The sequence below is a fragment of the Onychomys torridus genome, chromosome 14, assembly GCF_903995425.1.
Source record: "Onychomys torridus chromosome 14, mOncTor1.1, whole genome shotgun sequence".
NCBI classification, from domain to species: Eukaryota; Metazoa; Chordata; class Mammalia; order Rodentia; family Cricetidae; genus Onychomys; species Onychomys torridus.
This window is the reverse complement of record NC_050456.1, coordinates 40,638,304-40,657,877: the sequence shown is the minus strand read 5'-3', so window position 1 is coordinate 40,657,877 and position 19,574 is coordinate 40,638,304. Positions and strand designations below refer to the sequence as shown.

General features: G+C 46.7%; 2 protein-coding genes across 4 annotated transcripts; both read left to right on the top strand.

Moving 5' to 3' along the window:
* Window positions 1–18: 18 nt before the first annotated feature.
* L3hypdh (trans-L-3-hydroxyproline dehydratase) lies at window positions 19–11,077 on the top strand. Of its 3 annotated transcripts, none has more exons than XM_036205723.1 (5): window positions 25–772; window positions 4,563–4,732; window positions 6,775–6,897; window positions 6,984–7,178; window positions 10,262–11,077. In XM_036205723.1, exons 1-5 carry the CDS (start codon window positions 265–267, stop codon window positions 10,385–10,387), a joined length of 1,122 nt encoding a protein of 373 aa, XP_036061616.1. In that variant the 5' UTR covers window positions 25–264; the 3' UTR covers window positions 10,388–11,077. The 3 variants fall into 3 exon arrangements, with proteins under 3 accessions (XP_036061615.1, XP_036061616.1, XP_036061617.1); XM_036205724.1 differs by having other exon boundaries at window positions 30–772; window positions 6,984–7,121; XM_036205722.1 differs by lacking the exon at window positions 10,262–11,077 and having other exon boundaries at window positions 19–772; window positions 6,984–7,805.
* A 4,032-nt stretch (window positions 11,078–15,109) lies between these two features.
* On the top strand, window positions 15,110–17,170 carry Gpr135 (G protein-coupled receptor 135). Its single transcript, XM_036206589.1, has one exon. It carries the CDS (start codon window positions 15,411–15,413, stop codon window positions 16,785–16,787), a length of 1,377 nt encoding a protein of 458 aa, XP_036062482.1. The 5' UTR covers window positions 15,110–15,410; the 3' UTR covers window positions 16,788–17,170.
* Window positions 17,171–19,574: the final 2,404 nt, after the last annotated feature.

Genomic DNA, 19,574 nt, shown 5'->3' with positions numbered 1-19,574 from the left:
GCCCCCATGTGCGGTCTAGTTCCCGAGGCCCCGCCCCTGCCGCCTGTCTAGTCTCCGAGGCCCCGCCCCCGCCGTGTGTCCCGCTCCGAACCCGGAGGGCTCGCCCAGTGTAAGCTGGCAGGCGCTTGTGGCTGGGTGGTCTCCGCTCCGAGGCCTGGCCCAGAGGTTGCCACCGGCCTTGCACGTTCTCCCGCGGGGCTTGGCGTTTATCCTTCGCTTGGAGAGAGCGCCGCTGCGCTGAGCGGCAACCCCTGCACCCAGACGATGGAGGCGGCGCTGGCAGTGGCCCGTCTGCCCCCGCACGACCCCAAGACCCCAGCCCTGTCGGTGGTGGACATGCACACCGGCGGAGAGCCCTTGCGCATCGTGTACGCCGGGTGTCCGGAGGTAGCCGGGCCCACGTTGCTGGCCAAGCGGCGCTACATGCGTCATCACCTCGACCACGTGCGGCGGCGGCTCGTCTTCGAGCCCCGCGGCCATCGGGACATGTACGGAGCGGTCCTGGTGCCCAGCGAGCTGCCCGAGGCGCACCTGGGAGTCTTGTTCCTTCACAACGAAGGCTACAGCTCCATGTGCGGCCACGCGGTGCTGGCGCTAGGCCGCTTCGCGCTAGACTTCGGACTGGTGCCTGCTCCCCCAGACGGCGCCCGGGAGACCCAGGTCAACATCCACTGCCCGTGCGGGCTGGTGGCCGCCTTCGTGGCATGTGAAGGTGGCCGCAGTTGCGGCCCTGTGCGCTTCCACAGCGTCCCAGCCTTCGTCCTAGCCTCAGGTAAAGGGTGAGACACTCTAGGCCCGATTGGGACACACTCGAGACGGATCTAACCACTGTTCTGTGCTGAATAAACCTGTGCAACTAACCCACCCTGCCTGCTCTCGTAATTCGCAAAAAAAAAAAAAAGGTAATTCCAAATTACTGCTAACACGCCTCAGCATCTTGGATGCGAATCAGAGCCTATCCGTCCATGCAAGGCTTGAGGGAGCTTTGAGTGGTGAAGAACTCTGTGCTTGCTTTACACAAGATCCCAACTCCACGCTTGCAGGCATTCGTAGCTATTTTACAGCAGAATGAAATTAAGAGCAAAGGACACTGTGTGCCAGAGTTGTCTAGTTTAGAATATGCTTGGTAAACACGTTACTCCTAATAAGTTACTGAACATGGCCTGTCTTCCTCCGCTGTTAAGTGCCTTCCCTCTACAGGGGGGAGAATGCCAGTTCCAGGCCAGCTTGGGCTACACAGTGAGAACCAATTGACCATGAAAGAGCTCAGTTTGCAAGTGAAGACATTGCTGCTCTTGCCTGCACGCACCAGTATACAACCCGTCAAATCCCTGACTGAGTCTGTACCTTCATTTATTCCCAGAGCTTCTTAGGGTTAAAAAAGGAGCCTATAAAAAACATGCTTAGAATTTTATTTTGTTTGTTTTGGTTTTTTAAGACAGAGTTTCATTGTTTAGCTTTGCTCCTTTCTTGGAAATTGCTTTGAAGACCAGGCTGGTCTCGAACTCACAGACATCCACCTGCCTCTGCCTCCTGAGTGCTGGAATTAAAGGCGTGCGCCACCCCTGCCCGGCTAGAATTTTTTTTTTTTTTTTTAAAGATGAATATGTGTTGACTGTTTTGTTTTGAGGGAGGGTCTCATTCTGTAGCCCAAGCTTGAATGAAACCCTGGAACATCTATGTTGACCAGGCTGGCCTCCCTCACACAGAAATCTACCTGCATTCTGTATCCTGAGAGCTGTTAGAATTTCTTACATATCTGAAAAAATATTCAAGAAGCAGAGACTTCAAGATATATGGGCTTGTTTCCTGGATGTACAGAAACATGAACAGATATTCTAGGTTCTCTAGTATAGATCCTTTGTTATCTTTCCAAGCTGGTCATCTGTAGAGGAACATACTTCTTCGGAATCACCTGGCAGCTGGTGTTTTGTCTTTTATACCAGGTGTCCTAGTGGTTCTCAACCTGTGAGTCATAACCCCCTTTGGGGATGTCGACCTTTTCACAGGGGTCCCCTAAGACCCTCCAAAAACACAGATATTTGCTCTACAATTCATAGCAGTAGCAAAATTACAGCCATGGAGTTGCAACATAAATAATTTGATGGTTGGGGGTCACCACAACATGAGGAACTGTGTTAAAGGGTCACAGCATTAGGAAGGTCGAGAACCACTGTAAGCAAGAGCATCCAGCCTGCAGTTTGCAGGGCCCATGTGCCCCAGGTTAGCTATGAATGTGGCCCAACATAAAAACATAAAGTTACTTAAAACACTGAGTTTTTTTTTTTTTTTCCCAATGGTTTACCTGTTTCTTATTGTCTCTGGGGGTGAGTAGCTCTCTAGCATGAACTTTGCCATAGAGGAAAACCAGATACACCTGCAGGATTGAATTTTTCAGTGCAGACATTTAATATCTGACTGGAAGTGATCTGGGGGCTCATTTAGTCAATTCAAGAATAAGGTTACATAACGCTGCTATTCTCCCAAGTCTTCAAGCCGCGCAAACATTCTTAGAAAATCTCTTGATCCTCCCGAATAATTAGACTCTAGATCAGCCTGGATGTGAATGCCACTGTAGCGGAACAGGCTTGGAGCAACCTCCGTAGACAGACACCCGTGGTGATGAATGCCTCTGTAGAATTCGATGCCCTTTGAATGGGTATCACAACCAGATCAGCACTTGAGGGAGATAATTTATGATTAAAACAAAACAAAACAAAACAAAAAAACACCGTTTAGCTAGCTGGCTACCTAATTTCTCCCTAGGCAACTCAAGCAGCAGACTAGAGAGTCCACTCTGGAGCCCCAACAACTGGCGGCAGCAGCAGCACCTGCATGTTAGTCCCAGGTTCGTAAAGAGAGAACTGGCCACACCTTTAGATACCAGAGTTCCAGACAGCATCCCTGTGCGACAGCACAAAAGTTAGTGAACTTGAGTGGTCACGCTGAAGCATTAAAAAAGGAACCCTTGCATCCTCAGAAGCACATAAAAGGCAGGCGCGCGCGCGCGCGCGCGCGCGCGCGCGGGGGGGGGGGGGGCGGGTTTGGAGAGCCTTGATCTGCCCCTTCCCATAGAAGTGACCTTGTTCGGGAAAGCCACCCTCTGTGAAACCAAGGTGCAACCCGTACCCACCTGGGAGGGCTCCGGGGTTCACTGCACCCCCGCATGATAAATTACATCTGTTTTGTTCACTGTATCCTAGGGGTCTACAACAGTAGACTGTAAATGAATAGTAGTTGATGAGTAGCTAAGTAAATGAAATTTGGAGAATGTGCCGATTGGCAGTTGTGGCTATCTGGTCCTCCCGAGAACGCCATTCCTGTTGGAAATTCAACTTTGGCTTTCACATTAACATTGGCCATGCCTACTAACCTACCTCTGCTGGGTACCTTCCATGTATTACTGCATGGAATTTTCAAAACGGCTCTTGTAGGGGACACAGCAATTCCATTTTCTGCACAAGGACAGCAAAGCTGCGCTGAGTAGCAGAACCAGGATCCAAACCCAAGCCTGGCATATTAACTTTTCATCCTTAACATTTTTGCAGTTCACAGAGATACATTCTGATTTTCTGGAAAACTTATATCCAACCTCACTCATACTATGTGATACATTTGAAATTTTGTCTTTGTCTAACTGAACTTGAGAAAAGGCTGTTTTCTTCACCCTGTAACCATGCAATCTTCTACATGGTGTATACTCTTCTGGTGGGTATGTCCTAAGGGCTACCTGAAGGAAATCAATTTAGAATCCCAGTGATGAGCTTGCATAGACAAAAGGAAAGACATTAGATTTGGAATTGAGTTCTAAATGCAGGTTACTTATTTCCAGGGAAAGGATTGGGACGTCAGAGTCAACTGCTTCTGAGGTCGACTCTGAGCCCTGCCACTTATTTGGTGGGTTTCTCAGAATTATGGGAGGGTTTTAAATAATAGTACCTGACTGTCAGTGCTGAAGTAGTTAAGGGGCTAGTGGAGGCAATGTTCTGGCACATGGGATGTACTCATGGTCTCTCAGTTTCCAATGTCGGTAATTTAGTTATTTAAGAAAAGTGGCGGCCAGGCATTGTGGTGTATACTTGCATGCCAGTGCTGCTGTTAGGGGCATGTGCTACTATATCTAGTTTAAAAAAAAAAAATCTTCTCTGGAATTTGTTTTGGCATTATAACTGAGGATTACCAGTTTGTGAATAGCATTCAATGCCATTTGAAGACTTCCCTACTAGTATGTATTCCTTCCTTCATGGTGTTCACAGGTGGCTGCCTCAGAGCTTCCCCATCTCTTGGTCACCTTCCATGATGTTTCCTATGAAAGAACCTCAGAGCAGTTAACAGATATGTACGCATAATCAAAGAGAAACACAACATCCAGATATATTCTAACTCATGCAAACCACCAAGTTAAACAAGGAAATGCACATCGCTCTCATTTACCCAACACTTATTTTGAAAATGGATTTCCGCTTCATTCCTTTTTATTGCGAAAGTTTCTCCTTTAAACATGATTAAAACAATGTGATTTTTTTTTTTCTAACAAACTTACCTGTAAATGCCTCTTTTAGACCTCACGGTAGATGTTCCTGGACATGGAAAGGTGGTGATGGACATCGCATATGGTGGGGCATTTTATGCATTTGTTAGTGCAGAAAAATTGGGACTTGATGTGTCATCTGCAAAGACGAGGGACCTTGTGGAGGCAGCAAGCACAGTGACAGAGACCGTGAAAGCCCAGGTGAGTCCCAGCACTACCTTAATGACAAATGCCTCCCTCATGCTTAGATAAATACAAATGATCACATCCATAAAGAAATTAGACATACATGCACCCAAGTCTTTATCACGCTAAGAATAGTGTACCGCCTGAAGGGCCCTAGCATGCACTTGTGAATCCTAGCTTTGACACTGAGAGCGCTCATAACCTCACCTCCACGTGTCTTGGTTTTTCTACTTTTAAAATTCACGTCAGTTTAGGTAGTTAGTGACTCTAGAGTATTCTTTCATTTCTAGCAGAGTTCTGCCAGTCCACCTTGAGTCTGGACTCAGATGAAAGAACAGTACAGTGTTTGAATGTTACACGACAGTTTAATTAGTAGTCACAAAACACAGCAGGGTGGTGTCTGATACACTTGTGTTGATCACATGATGGGCTCACTTAGCAAGGTTTTAGTCTGTCAAAATTTAGAGCAGGTAGAAAAATGAGAATATGTAGGATTGGGCCGGAGTGATGGCTGAGGGATTAAAAACACTGGCTGCCTTGGCAGTGCATCTGGTTTCATTCCCAGCACATACATGGCAGCTCACAACCGTGTCCTTAACTCGAGTTCCAGGGGAATCCAATGTCCTCTTCTGGCTTCTTGAATACCAGGCACACATGTACATAGACATGCATGTGGGGAAAACAAACATAAAATGAAATAAATATTTTTAAAAGAAAACAGACAGCATGTTACTATTTGAAATTACCATTTTCTGGGGCAATCAATACCAGTATACAGAATCATGCATGGTAAATTCTAACAATTTATATGTTTTCTATCGTATCAGATAGACAGCTAATGGCTTAAAATTTTAATACAAAAAAATTCCGTTTTTGAATGAAACCAACAAAAAAGGGGCCTCATTTACTTAATAAAAGGAATCATTTTGAGCTTCCTGTTAAAGCTTGAACTGCTCAGGTGGTGATAATGGCACAGGGTGGACTCTGAGAGAATCCGGAGTCCTTGTACTTTGAGAGAATTGACGTTCCATCATGGAAGTATTGGGCAGAAGAATCCCTTTGTCAGTTGTTAACCGCCCGTATTGCTGATGCAGATTTAGGGAAAGACCTTTTGTAGAGCAAGGTGTAAAGTTATGCACTCTAAGTTCAGTCTTACTCTCTTATCGCATATTTGACAAGAATGTGTTGCATGTCGGACACTATGCTAGATGCGGTGACTCCAGGGACGGGCAAACCCCAGTGTCCCAGGAGCTTGATCCAGTGGAAGGAGCCAGCACATGGTGACATGTGCAGTAGTGGAGGGAGGCATGGGACTTTAAACAGTGGCAAAACAAGTTTGCACGTCTCTTTTACTTGGTTTGATAGACTAGACTTTAGGAACCTGGTCGTTTAAGTGGCACATGGTAAATGTATGAAGATGAGTATGGTGACCTCAGACATTACTGTCGGATATCACAGACATCCAGGAAAATCTCAGCTACTGGACCTCCCAAGTACTGGAAACCTCTGGGTCTGGATGTACTTTCCGATAGCCCTGGGCCGGGTATCTCTCTGCCCACTCACTGCTCTTCATAGAATCTCTAATTGCGTTCTGTTTCTCCCTCTTCATCCAGTTGTTTCTTTCTTACCAGTAGCCTCTGAATCCTTTTAACTTTCTTTTAAAAAAGTTTTACTCTGCTAGATTCCCCCACATTCTGCCCTTCCATGTGATGGTTTTACCTCAGGCATAGCCAGCCTGTGGACTAACCATCATGGCTTCAGCACATCACAGAGGGGGTGTGCTGGGCATGCATATAAAATAGGAGTGCTCGGTTAGTTGATGCTAGATACAGAACAGCTTCCTCAGCAGAAACTCAACATAAGAATCATAACTGCCAATAAAACTGTTCATATCTAGAGAGTAACATAATATCAAACATTTATTTAGACTTACACCATAGGTAATTTCAAAAATGATACATATTGAGAAATTTATGTCTTGAGAGTCTGTTGTTGACATCATTTCTAAAGACAAAATTTGAATCAACACATTTTACATATGGCCATGTTATTTGCAGTTTAAAATCCACCATCCCGAGAGTGAAGACCTTGGTTTTCTGTATGGAACTATTTTAACAGATGGGAAAGATGCCTACAGCGAGGAGCCCACCACCAACATCTGTGTGTTTGCAGATGAACAGGTATCAGGACGGCAGCTGTTAGGCTCAAACACCGGGAGCGGCTGATAGAGAACACTCAACTCCTGTCATTACTGATTCTGAAACAGGTCGACAGAAGCCCCACGGGCTCGGGAGTGACGGCCCGAATTGCGCTGCAGTATCACAAGGGCCTTCTGCAACTGAACCAGACCAGAACCTTCAGAAGCAGTGCCACTGGGTCAGTGTTCACGGGGCGTGCTGTGAGGGTGAGTGTACCGCTGGCGGCCCGTGGTGAGACCAAAGAGGCGGGAGCTGGGTGCTGGGTAAGTTTCTTCACTGTACTCTTAGACAGGCACTTGAAAGCAGGCCTGGAAGAACTTTTGTCCAACAATCAATTCCCAGAGTGTAGTGGTGGCACCTCTGGTTTGACCCACTGTGCTGTCCAAGGGTCAAAACTGTGTTCATCCTAACACTAAGACATGGTTTGCTTTTCACTCACTCGTACGTGGTGAGTGATAGCCCAAACACATGAATGACTGGATGCAGAAGCAGGTGAGAATCCAGCTGTTTCTACTGGAATCCAGCTGTTTCTACTGAGACAGACCAGAAAAAGGCTTTCAAGATGGTAAAATGATGCCACTTTTCTCATTCAAAACATTTTGGCAAACAGTTATTTTTATTTACAAAAAGTGTGATGCATTACTGTGGAGTCAGTTTGTTTTCCAATGAAACAATGCACAAATGTCTTTAGTTCCCAATAAGTACTGAGAGATATGGCATGCGTAACAAAGAACTTTTGGAGGCCCTCAAATATTAGGTGTAAAGGGATCTTGAGACCAAAAGACTTGAGAAGTGCTACATAAGAGTTTTGAGCCTTTTGGGTTTTTGACTTGTTCTGTCAAAAGAATAGTACCTAAAAGATGTGAGTTGTGAAAAATAGAATTTTTGTAATGGATTCAAATGCAAATGTACTAACAATGAGTCTACTCAGTAGTAACTGAAACCTGTTATAGAATGATTAATCTACATTAGCGAATGAATGTACTCTAGAGAGCCTTTAACATAGGAAGCCGTCTACCCTGATGTAGCTGCTTTTAAGGTTTTTTTTTTTTTTTTCCTGATTACTGAGTTATCTTTAAGCTAGGGATCCACATATCACACAGTGATTTTATAATATACCAAACCATGTAGTCTGTGAGCAATAATGAGGGACACAGTGTCTTCAAAATCTGAGACTAGAGATAACCTTTAGGATTTATTAGGAAGTTTATTGTGTGCCAGTTTCCCAGCTAAGAACTTTAGGCATGCTATTTCATTTGAACCTCACATGACTCTAGATCATCATAGGCATGGCAGCAAGAACAGCTAAAAACTCACATCTCCAGTGGCAAGCAGGAGGCAGAGGAGACTCACGACTCACACCGGAGTGGTGTGAGTTGTTTAAGACCTCAAAGCCTGCCCCGGTGACATACTCATTTAGACTACCACAGTGGTAGAGCACTGCTCAGCAAACACAAGGCCCTGTGTCCAACCTTCACTGCAAAAATGTTAAATAATGAGCTGGGTGGCAGTGGCACACGCCTATAATCCCAACACTCGGGAGGCAGAGCCAGGTGGATCTCTGAGTTCGAGGCCAGCCTGGTCTACAGACGAGATCCAGGACAGGCCCCAAAACTACACAGAGAAAACATGTCTCGAAAAACAAAACAAACAAAGATAATGAAACTACTGTACCTTCATTTTATATTTGACATTTTACCTCTACTTTCAGTTACTTTTATTTTAAAAATTAGAAAATCAAAGACACTATAGGTAAGGCTTTTGTGTTTACTACTTTTATGATTTCTGGGGCCAGATACCCAGTGGAAGGCTTTTATTCTGGCTTACAGATCAGGGGCATGTGTTCCATGTTGGCAGGGAAGATGCAGCACCAAAGGGGAAGCCTGGTGGCTGGAGGCAGGCTGTCAGGAAGCAGGGTGATCAGGAAATAGGCTGGGTATAAAAGCTTAAGGCCCACCCCAGTGACCCATTTCCTTCTGTGAGTCTCTTCCTCCTAAAGGGTCCACAATTTCCCTGAAGAGCACCAGCAACTGGGAGCCAAGTGTTCAAACACATTAGCCCACGGGGGACAATTCATATTCAAAACACAGCCAAATCACAACTATTGATTTTACACCTGCGATTCCTCAGGGCACTGCGCTCCTTCCCTGTGCAGAAGAGCCCCGTGTCTTCTGGGATCCCTGAAGATGCCTTCTTAGTTTCATTCCCTGACCTTCCAATTCGGTAGTCCCAGCATTTGGTCCTTAGCTTCCTTCTACTCTTTCCCCAATTTGATTGCATGGGACAATTTCATCTACTTCCTGGACTTCAGTTCTTAGCCATCTGCTGAAGATAATAAGTCCCATACCTTCATCCCAACTCTGTCTGTCCTGTCCCTCTGTCCAATCTGACACGTGAGAAGTTCACTATGCTCATTTCTAAGTGACTACCTAAGTATCCTAAACTCTGCATACTAAAAACTCCTCCCTTCCATCCCTCCTCTCTCTCTCTCTCTCTCTCTCCTCTCTCTCTCTCTCTCTCTCCCCCCATTGCATGCATTTTTCTCTTAGTAAATTTTCCATTGCTCTGATAAGACACTATGGCCAAGGCAACTTAGAGAAGAAAGCATTTACTTTGGGGCTAACAGTTCCAGAGGACTGGAGTGCATGACCATCACAGGGAGCATGGCAGTAGTCATGCAGGCATGGCTCTGGAGCAGTAGCTGGGAGCTCACATCTTGGTCCAAAAGCAGGAGGCAGAAAGAAAATAACTGGGAATGAAGTATGCTTTTGAAACCTCAAAACCTTCCCTAGTGCATATCTCTTCCAACAAGGCCACACCTACTAATCCTTCCCAAACAGTTCCACCAATCTCAAAATCTCTCTCTCTCTCTCTCTCTCTCTCTCTCTCTCTCTCTCTCTCTCCTCTTGCTAATGACTTAAATGTCACTTCCAAGCTAGAAACTACAAATTCACAATTCCCCTCTGTCTGCATTGTCAGGCTATCAATTCTACCTCCAGATTAGATTGTATTCTCCTTCTCCCTCCTCACTAAATACTGCATTGTGACTCCAGGTGTCAGTCAGGACTCAGAATTCTTTTTTTTTCTTTTTGTGGCAGAGTATCACTGTGTAGTCTGGGATTCCCTCTTAGCAGGTTTTTGGGTTCTAGTCTCTCTCCCATGTGCCCTCTCTTTCCAGTTAACTAAAACAGACATCTGATCTTGTCACCCCCCCCCCCTTAAAAACCTTCCTGTGCTGAGGGATCAGCATGTGGGTTTCTCTAGGTGTAGGAGCCAAGAGCCCAGCCTTAGAGACACCACACAGCTGTAGGGTTCTTAGTTTGCTCCTCTTGTCTTCTTTCTTCAGGAAGCGAAGTGTGGGGACTTCAAAGGCGTCGTAGTGGAAGTCGCAGGACAAGCCCATTACACAGGGACAGCAAGTCTGACAGTGGAACGTGACGACCCACTGAGGGATGGCTTTCTTCTCAAGTGACCTTTTCCAAAAGTCTTACGGTTTTCCTTCTAAAGTAATTACCTATGAGTGATGCTTTCTCTGTATCATATGAAAACCAGCATCCAATGACACATATAGGCTATTTTTTACACTTTCTAAATCAGTACACTATAGCTAAATGCAAGGCATTCATTATACTTTGTAACACAAAATACCATTTGAGCATAAATATCACTGATATGGCATACAGAGTGCTAAAAATTCAGAAACTTTGTAATTATTACTATACAGAGCAAAATTAAAACCTAGATACTTAATCTATGCTGTAGAAATGACAGTACTTTGTTTTAAAGTTTCTTTGAATGATAGCTTCAATTATAGACCACACAATAATAAACTTTGTGAGTTTGTGATTTTAATGTTCCAGTTTGAGTAAAATAAAGGCCTCCATAAGCAGCATGCTGAGGAAGTTGTTATTACAAGGTTCTCAACACTTGGCATAAGAAATCTTGGAAGGATCACACAGGGTCAGGTTCTTTGGCAGGCATTGTTATAGGTGCTGCTGGGGTATTGTCTTTGCTGCAGAGCCCACATCATCAACACCCTCTGGTACCCAAGTGCCATAAAGTCACTAACTGATGCTGCAATGACCAACTCATAACCAGATTTTTGCCATCTCTAAGATAGTGCATTTTGTTTTGGGAGTGGTCTTTTGTTTGTTATGTGTTTAGCTGGTTGTTTTTCCTTTGTTTGGTTCATTTGTTGATTCCAAGGATTGATTCTACAACCTCGTCCTACATTATTGAAATACAGATGTGAAGTAAAAAATGAATCTATGAACCTTCACAGTGAAATGAATCTCATGTTGTATCAGCTGACCTTGGCCAGTAAGTTGGTCTTCAGTACTGATGAGAAAAGTCCAGGAGATTAGAGATTAAGAAGATAGAAAAGGTGGTGGGCTCAGGAGGGCTCGCACAAGCTCTGTCTTATGCCAGGCAAGTTTATTAAGAAGTACGCCATCTTGTATACTGTTTGCAGGGGGGGAAATGGGACAGAGCCAGCAGAAAGCTATCATACAGTGGGACAGTCAGTAGGAAGTTCATCAAGCAGTGTTGCACAAGAGGAGCACAGGATACCTCAGGGCTATCACAGGCCAAGCACATAAAGTCCCTGGGATTGATAACTCCAATCTCTTCAGTGGGGAAAGCCACGTTCCCAGGAATGGAAACTGGAACTCCTTCTAGGTCCTGACTCCAGCCCCAGACTGGACTTGGCCAAGTCTGCCCCTGGGCAAGTACACTGAACTAGGTTCCTTTTGTCCTTTCCTGGGGCTCTCGGAGAAAGCCTTGGATCAACCTGACTCTCAACAATCAGTTGCCTGCTAGATTTAGAATATGAAAAAACAAACAACAACAAAAAAAACTGAACCACTCTGATATTGTCAGCCCAGAGACTGTGACACCAACAAACTGGTATTACCTAATATCCCACTTCTAATCCAGTGTGTCTCAACCTCTGGGGGTCTTACGACCCTTTCCCAGGGGTCAACTAAGGCCACCAGAAAGCACAGATATTTACATTACAATTCATAACAGTAACAAATTACAATTATGAAGAAGCAATGAAAATGATTTTATGGTTGGGGGTTACCACAACATGAGGAACTGTATTAAAGGGTCGCAGCATTTGGGAGGTTGAGAACCCCTGCTCTGACCTATCCTGTCCTTGCTCTGCCTCCCTCAGAGTGAGAAAGATTACAGAGATCAACCCCACCTCCTCTGGCATTCAAAATGGAGCAATGTTGATTCTGCTTCTGATACTGCTCCCTGGAACCCAGTCCGTCTCAAGGCTTACCTCATCAACAAACCATAGCACCCACAACCTCCTCCCCCCAGTGGCATCCCCCCCGAGCCTGTAAATGTGTTCATCATCAAGACGCTGAGACAAGTACTCCTGTCCCTCTTTCTGGCTTGCTTCCACCCCTGACTCTTTCCCTCAGGAGTCAAGCTTCTAGATACACTTTCCTGGTGTAGTCAACTGTTGTCTGGCTTCTGCATCATTATTGCTCTCTGGAAACTGCTTGACCTGCTGTCAGTTATTAGTGTCCCCGAAGGGTTTATCAATCCCATGCTGGACACTGCTGCTGGATCCATTGGCTCAGGATTTCTAACTGTTTGGTGCAAAGGTCACCCACAGAGTGGCTCTGTAAGCCCCCCCAGACCATTGGGTTGGGAGTCAGCCCCCAACTGCATATGATGCTGGGATTATGTGTGCCAAGATCCATACCTGCTTCTTGTTCCAAAGCTTCTAGATTCCTTAAGAAACAGGCCATCCTTCAACCCTCAAAACGCACACATTGTGTCCTGTTCCTCTTTGAGACAATTCATACTTCTGTGTGCCTCTTAACCTAAAGGCCTAAAGTGAAGAGTCTTGTTGACTGGGCTTAGGTTGAGCTGTTTGGAACACTCTGAGGTCCCTGGAGGGAGATTCCCCTTTGGTAGCAAAACTTTTTGGCAAATCTGTTAATTACCTGCTGGGGCCCAGGTTTCACGGGTGAGTGTGCCCTTACCAAGCAACTTCTTTTTGCTCTAAAATACTTGAAAAGTCTGTCTTTTAGGTAAAGGATGGAGCTGACCTCCACAAGCAGCTTTCAAACTGAGATGACACCGGAAAATTTACCACTGTGTCTTCTTACCTGTATCACCCACCTGCCATGCTTTGTTTGCCCCCTTAACGGCTTCTGGTTTTAATCACCCCCGGCGTCGTATTCAGTATCCGTTTCTTTCTCATTCACTGTCCTGCCCCTGAGTTACCCAGTTCATGCCTGTGGATGTAGTTAGGAATGGAGAGTCTTGGAAGTGAGATGAGATTGTTCAGAGGGAAGAGGCTGGGTTCCAGTAGGGAAACATCAGCTGGCAGAGAGAAGGACACTGGAGCAGACAAGGAAAGGAGCAAGCACAGGGCATGAGGTCCCTCGTGCCTCCTTGAACCATGAACCTGACTATGATGACCCTTGTTTGGCAAAGGTCAACTGCCAGTTTGCTTATACCCTCTTCCTCCATGAAGTTCAGCCTCCATAGCACAGCACACAGGTCCTGTCCCAAGAGGACCATACACATTTCCCCTTTATTCCCCCAGTTCCCTGTGGCCTAGGATGCAAACACCAACCACTTCAACGTTAGCTTCTTGAGGTCATGTTTGCGTCCACCATAGCTCTTCTCCTCTCTTCCCCCTTCTCAACAGTCCAGTTTGGTATACAAAGTCTTTATCAACTACCCTAGCAACGTAATCTCCATTGAATTCCATTCTTGCATTTTATAAAAACAGGTATTTCCTTGTAATACATTCGTGTTTGCAGAAGACTATAAGTCTTTTGGGACAAGGACCTGTATTTGCTGTTTCCAAAAACTAGGCATTAATGGTTGAAGGTTGAATTTACTAAATAAGTTAATCTCTAGGCACTATATTTTCATATTGAATGGTTGTCAGCTGGGGTTGTGACTACCCTGAAGGGGAATGCGGCAGTTTCTGGAGACAGTGTTAGTTGTTGCAGCTGGGAGAAGTGTTGTTGGCATCCAACGGGCAGGTACTAGAAATGCTGCTAAGGACTCTCTGCATGGAACAGCCCTCACCAACAACGAATGATCTGGCCCAGACTGGGTAAGGCTGATTGATACCAAGAAATCCTTAAATGCTCTTCTATTGAGACTCTTAAGTTTCCTGTAGTATACATTGAAATAATCCCTTTAGCACTAGTACAGACTCCAAGACCTGCGAGCGTCCTAGTCATTCTTTAAGAGTTTCTCAAGCGCGTGGGTGTGTAAGCATCTCCTGGAGAGCTTGTTGAAGCACAGGCGTCTGACCTCCTCCCAAGTGTCAGATCAGCCGATCTTGCATTGCTGACAGTTCTCCAGCAACGCTGATGATGTTGCTGGCCCCGGACCCACATTGCAAACAGTTGCTTTAAAGAGCACAGGTAACTGGAGGGTTGAATCAAGCTTTTCCTCCTCCAGGCCATAGCCACAATCTAGAGATGCAACTTTGCTGGGCAGCCAGGCCTTTCCTGGTCCTGTCTCTCCCCATTCAGTATCTGCCAGAGTGCCTGTGGCTGGCAATGCCTTATATACCACACACACCACATTCCGGGGTCAAACGGTAAGGCGGGGGAACCTACGCCTCTCTGCCCTCTCCCCATGTATTAAACAGTTACTGTCAGATTCAGGACCTGAACAGTAGATGCCATCTTCTCTCATAGATCCGCATGCTAGTCTTTGAGAGCATCTGTTCAGAATCAGGCTTAAAAGAGGAGCCCAGACTCAGGAATATTGAGTGTTGTCAGCAAGACATCTATTGAAACAAGTTCGTGACATCAGTAGTTTTCAAAGTGTCAAAATGTGGCCCTTGAACCATCATCATCACCACCCATACAAATTCTTGGTCCTCACCCCAGAGCTGCATCGTCTGAAACAGATTGGAACCTAGTCACGTGTAGCACGCCCTCTGGGTATTTCTGTTGCTGGCTCAAAAAATTCCAGAAGTACTGGAAATAACCCCCGCTCCCGCCCCGCGCCACTCCCCCAAGTTTAAGAACTCCAGATGTGGACTCTTTTCCTTTCCTACCTGCGTACACAAGAGATGCCCACAGAATCAGTATGCTCACAAAGGCTTCTGCGCCCGACAGGAAAGGGCAAGCCCCCTTCGATTGAATCTGCCATTCGTATGCGGGGTGGTCTGGCTGTCTCTGTCCTGGCAAGGTGCCGGAAGTGGACTGTACCAGCCCTCATACACATAGACAGACCCTGGCTGGGTCACCTCGGACTGGGAAAGGAGATGATGTGGGCCTGTTTTCTGGGGTACCCGGCTGGCGTCCCGCCCTGCGTTCCTGCGTAAACAGGCGGTTCCCTCGGCAACGCCTGGAACCCATGTCAAGGTTCCACCAGTCCCGGGTGGTGACCGCCCCGTTTCGGCCGAGCCCCACCCACTCCTCGCGGCGGCCGCTGGGGTCGGCTCAACCCTTCACCCTGCTGCGGGATGAGCAGAGCGGCGGCCTGCGGGGAGCCCCATGGAGGAGCAGGCGCGGCCCCCCGGCAGGCCGCCCGCGAGCGTGGCCTTACCAGGCAGCGCGCATCCGGGCGGGGCGGCTTCCACGGCCACCGCGGCCGCGCTGTCGTTCAGCGCCGTAGCCACGGTAACGCTGGGAAACCAGAGCGAGGCGGGCCGCCCGGAGGAGGCGGCGGGGCCTCGGGGACCCGCGCCGCTGCTGTGGCACGGGGCGGCGGTGGCCGCCCAGGCGCTGGTGCTCCTGCTCATCTTCCTGCTGTCTAGCCTGGGCAACTGCGCGGTGATGGGGGTGATCGTGAAGCACCGGCAGCTGCGCACGGTCACCAACGCTTTCATCCTGTCGTTGTCCCTGTCCGACCTGCTCACCGCGCTGCTCTGTCTACCCGCCGCTTTCCTAGACCTGTTCGCGCCTCCGGGAGACTCGGGGCCCTGGCGCAGCTTCTGCGCCGCCAGCCGCTTCTTCAGTTCGTGCTTTGGCATCGTGTCCACGTTCAGCGTGGCGCTCATCTCGCTGGACCGCTACTGCGCCATCGTGCGGCCGCCGCGCGACAAACTGGGCCGGCGGCGCGCGCTGCAGCTGCTGGCCGGTGCGTGGCTGGCTGCCCTCGGCTTCTCCCTGCCCTGGGAGCTGCTTCGGGCGCCCCGGGAGCCCCCGGCTCCGCAGAGCTTCCACCGCTGCCTTTACCGGACCTCTCCAGACCCCGCGCAGCTGGGCGCCGCCTACAGCGTGGGCTTGGTGGTGGCCTGCTACCTGCTGCCCTTCCTGCTGATGTGCTTCTGCCGCTACCACATCTGCAAGACCGTGCGCCTGTCGGACGTGCGCGTGCGGCCGGTGACCACCTACGCGCGCGTGCTGCGCTTCTTCAGCGACATGCGCACGGCCACCACCGTGCTCATCATGATTATCTTCGTCATCTGCTGCTGGGGCCCCTACTGCTTCCTGGTGCTTCTGGCTGCGACTCGGCAGGGTCAGGCCACTCAGGCCCCCTCGCTGCTCAATGTGGTGGCTGTCTGGCTGACGTGGGCCAATGGGGCTATCAACCCTGTCATCTACGCCATCCGCAACCCCAACATTTCTATGCTCCTAGGGCGCAACCGTGAGGAGGGGTACAGGACTAGGAACATGGATGCTTTTTTTCCCAGCCATGGCCTGGGTTTGCAGGCCAGAAGCCGCAATCATCTACAAAATGGCTGTGCCAGCAGGCTGGGGGCTTGTAGCAGGATGCCTTCCTCCAACCCGGCTAGTGGGGCAGGAGGGGAAGTGGTCATGTGGGCTCGCAAAAACCCAGTTCTGTTCTTCTTTCGAGAGGGACCACCAGATTCGGTTACGGCAGTGGGCAAACAGCACAAATCTGAAACCGGGGATAGTAGCCTCTAAGAAGGGATGCGGTGGACAGTTTATAATCTCCACCTCTCTCATTTAACGATGCGGGAATCTAGGGAGAATTGTGGATTTCATAAAGCTAAGCATTTAAAACTAAAAAGGCAGAAATGGGCGGGTTACCACTTCATTCTCAAACATAAAACACGCAAGGGAACATCCCCTTTCTTCAAAAGTGCCGGAAAAAAATGTGAAATGCAAAAATTAAAACAATCTTAAACCACACAAACAAGCATTGTGAGGTGTAAGTGCTAACAAGCCACAAAATAAAATTCACAGTTACTGAAAAGCTCATATTACAAGAATTACCACACTGTGAAACAAACAAAAATCATTGAACGGAACTTAACGGATTTATTCAAATACTGTTGTTTTTTTTTTGTTGTTTGTTTGTTTTTTTTAATGAGTTAAGACCCTCGACCCTTTGAAGGCCCCTGTACTTCACCAGCATTCAATAAAACCAGATTCTGGAGTCCGAGCTGCTTTGGGTGCTTAGAGCTGAGAGCGGAAACATCATTACGCTGATCGGTGCCCTCCCCCAGAATTTTTGTGCGAAATTTTAAATTTGAGTCTATTTTAAACAACTTCAGGATTTTTGAAAAGGTCGTTTATTACTAGATATAATTCAGTGGTCCAAAGGGCAAAATGTGGTGTTTAAACAGAAGTCAAACATTATACATAAAACCCATGATTTCCTTCTAAGCCCGTTTTAGCCTTCAAATTATCTGTCTTGGGAAACCGTGTCCTTACTCTAAACCATTGTTCCTGTTTGATAGCTTGTGTGGATGCCACTCCAAATGCTTTCGTTAAAAAAATAATAACTTCCATACTAGAAAAATCTGTGTCAATTTGGGGCAACTCTGTGTTTTTGTTTGTTTGTTTGTTTGTTTGTTTGTTTGTTTTTGATAGAGCCCAAACTGTTATTTGAAGTCAAATTGCTTGAAAAAAGTAAGTACTGCTAAATATGTATATAGGCATGTATGTATTATACATATGCCTTATATATCCAGTACTGGCTGTCCCACTTATCCTTTAACTTCCAAACGTGATTCCAATGAGGAATTCTAAAAGTAGTTTGAAAAGTATGGCCACATTCTTGGACTAGCCATAGAATGTCCTAAGAGAACCTACTTTCTATTTAGAAGGCTGAGTATTTTTAGTAGCAAACTTATAGTCATCATTAGAAAAATTATTGGTATGGGATTATAAGATTAAGTCCATAGGCACAAGGTTGGAGAGATACCTCAAGAAAACTGAAAATATTTTCAGAAACTTGCAAAAACAATTTTTTTACAGTAATTCAGAAGCACAATCTATGCTTTGTATATGTGAAATTTCTCACACTGAATGTCACTTCAGTTTTTTCCTTCCTTCCTCCTGCTTCTCTTTAATTCAGTAGCCCATGTCAGTAGCTGAATAATCATTTTTAAAAGTATGAGAATTCATGCTATGTGAAGATTTCATTGTGAACTAGCCAGCATTATTTTTCTTGTAAAGTATTTAAGATGTCTGTTAGTGTGTCTTTGTGTGTCCGGTGAGTGCACAACATTACTTTGTAATCAAAGATGGAAATACATGATCCCTGTCTTGATGAGCAAAGGATGTTTTAATTCTTCTTATTCTCCAAGTGTCACACAGTCAGAAGTCTGTAAATTACCTGGATATTTATTGCAACAGTCAGTGTGGCAAGAAGATGACTTTCTAAAGCCTGTTGTCAAAAGGTTATAGGCTTAATGCAACCAGAAGAACATTTAATAGGTACCTGCTGTCTTTGCCTGACTCTGTGTGTGTGTGTGTGTGTGTGTGTGTGTGTGTGTGTGTGTGTGTGTGTGAGAGAGAGAGAGAGAGAGAGAGAGAGAGAGAGAGAGAGATTTTGGGTCATGTGAGAGAATGGAAGTCACTTCTGCTTTGAGTAGATATGATAGTCTTGTCATTATGAAATTGATAGCACAGGAATTCTGCTTGTATGTTGTAGAAAGAGTATGGGATTAGACGAAGGAGGCACGCATGCTACAAGATGGAGTGTCACCTACCAAGAACTGAAGGAAGAAATCGCACAATCTACATGATATGGAGTAAACCTGCCAGATGAGTGCAGGGGGTGAAATCCAACAGATTGGAAGTGACAGGGTGCTGGGCCTCGAGGAAGAAAGGGAATTCCTCTCTCCATTGTCACGGAAAAGGACATTTTAGGAAAGCGGTAGTCATGAAAGAGATGATTCTAGAAGCCGTTCTGGTAGGTGTGATCCGAATCATAGCTAGTAACAGAGGAGGGAAAAGTAAAAGTCTCAATCTAAGCAGGTGAACTGTGCATGCCTGAGTGCGTGCGTGCGTGCGTGCATGCATGCGTGCCTGTGTGTGTGTTGCTTTTCATCGGCAGCTGTGTGGCTATTGAATGGTAGAAGTAGGATTTGCCCTCCTCCACTCTGTTTAGCTTCAGAGCCCTAATTCCCTTACCTGGCTAACGGCGGGGAAAACAAGGATGAGAAGAAATTCAGGTACCGTAATCCCCGTCATCCTGTGTCACTTTACTTTTGCTTCATCTAAGGGCAGCTTTCTTGGTGCGAAAGCAGCTAACAGGTGGAAACCACAGAGCCTGCCCGCAGAAGGCTTGCAGCCTCACAGAGAGCCTTGTGCTTTGTTAAGGACCATCCACAATCAGGACCCCTTAGCTGAAGCGCTGAAGGAAAGAGGAGGCAGGCCCCTTCAGAAGAGTTCATTACTTTTGGGCTGCAATGGTAACAGTGGTCACTACTCAGCAGCTATGTACATTGGCCTGCTTAG

What these genes read in the sequence shown, in the direction of transcription:
- L3hypdh (XM_036205722.1), top strand. Translation starts at nt 265, where the DNA reads ATGGAGGCGGCGCTGGCAGTGGCCCGTCTGCCCCCGCACGACCCCAAG. An exon ending in CAGAGACCGTGAAAGCCCAG is followed by an intron (nt 4,733 to 6,774) that starts GTGAGTCCCAGC and finishes TGTTATTTGCAG; the next exon opens with TTTAAAATCCACCATCCCGA. An exon ending in GTGTGTTTGCAGATGAACAG is followed by an intron (nt 6,898 to 6,983) that starts GTATCAGGACGG and finishes ATTCTGAAACAG; the next exon opens with GTCGACAGAAGCCCCACGGG.
- Gpr135 (XM_036206589.1), top strand. Translation starts at nt 15,411, where the DNA reads ATGGAGGAGCAGGCGCGGCCCCCCGGCAGGCCGCCCGCGAGCGTGGCC.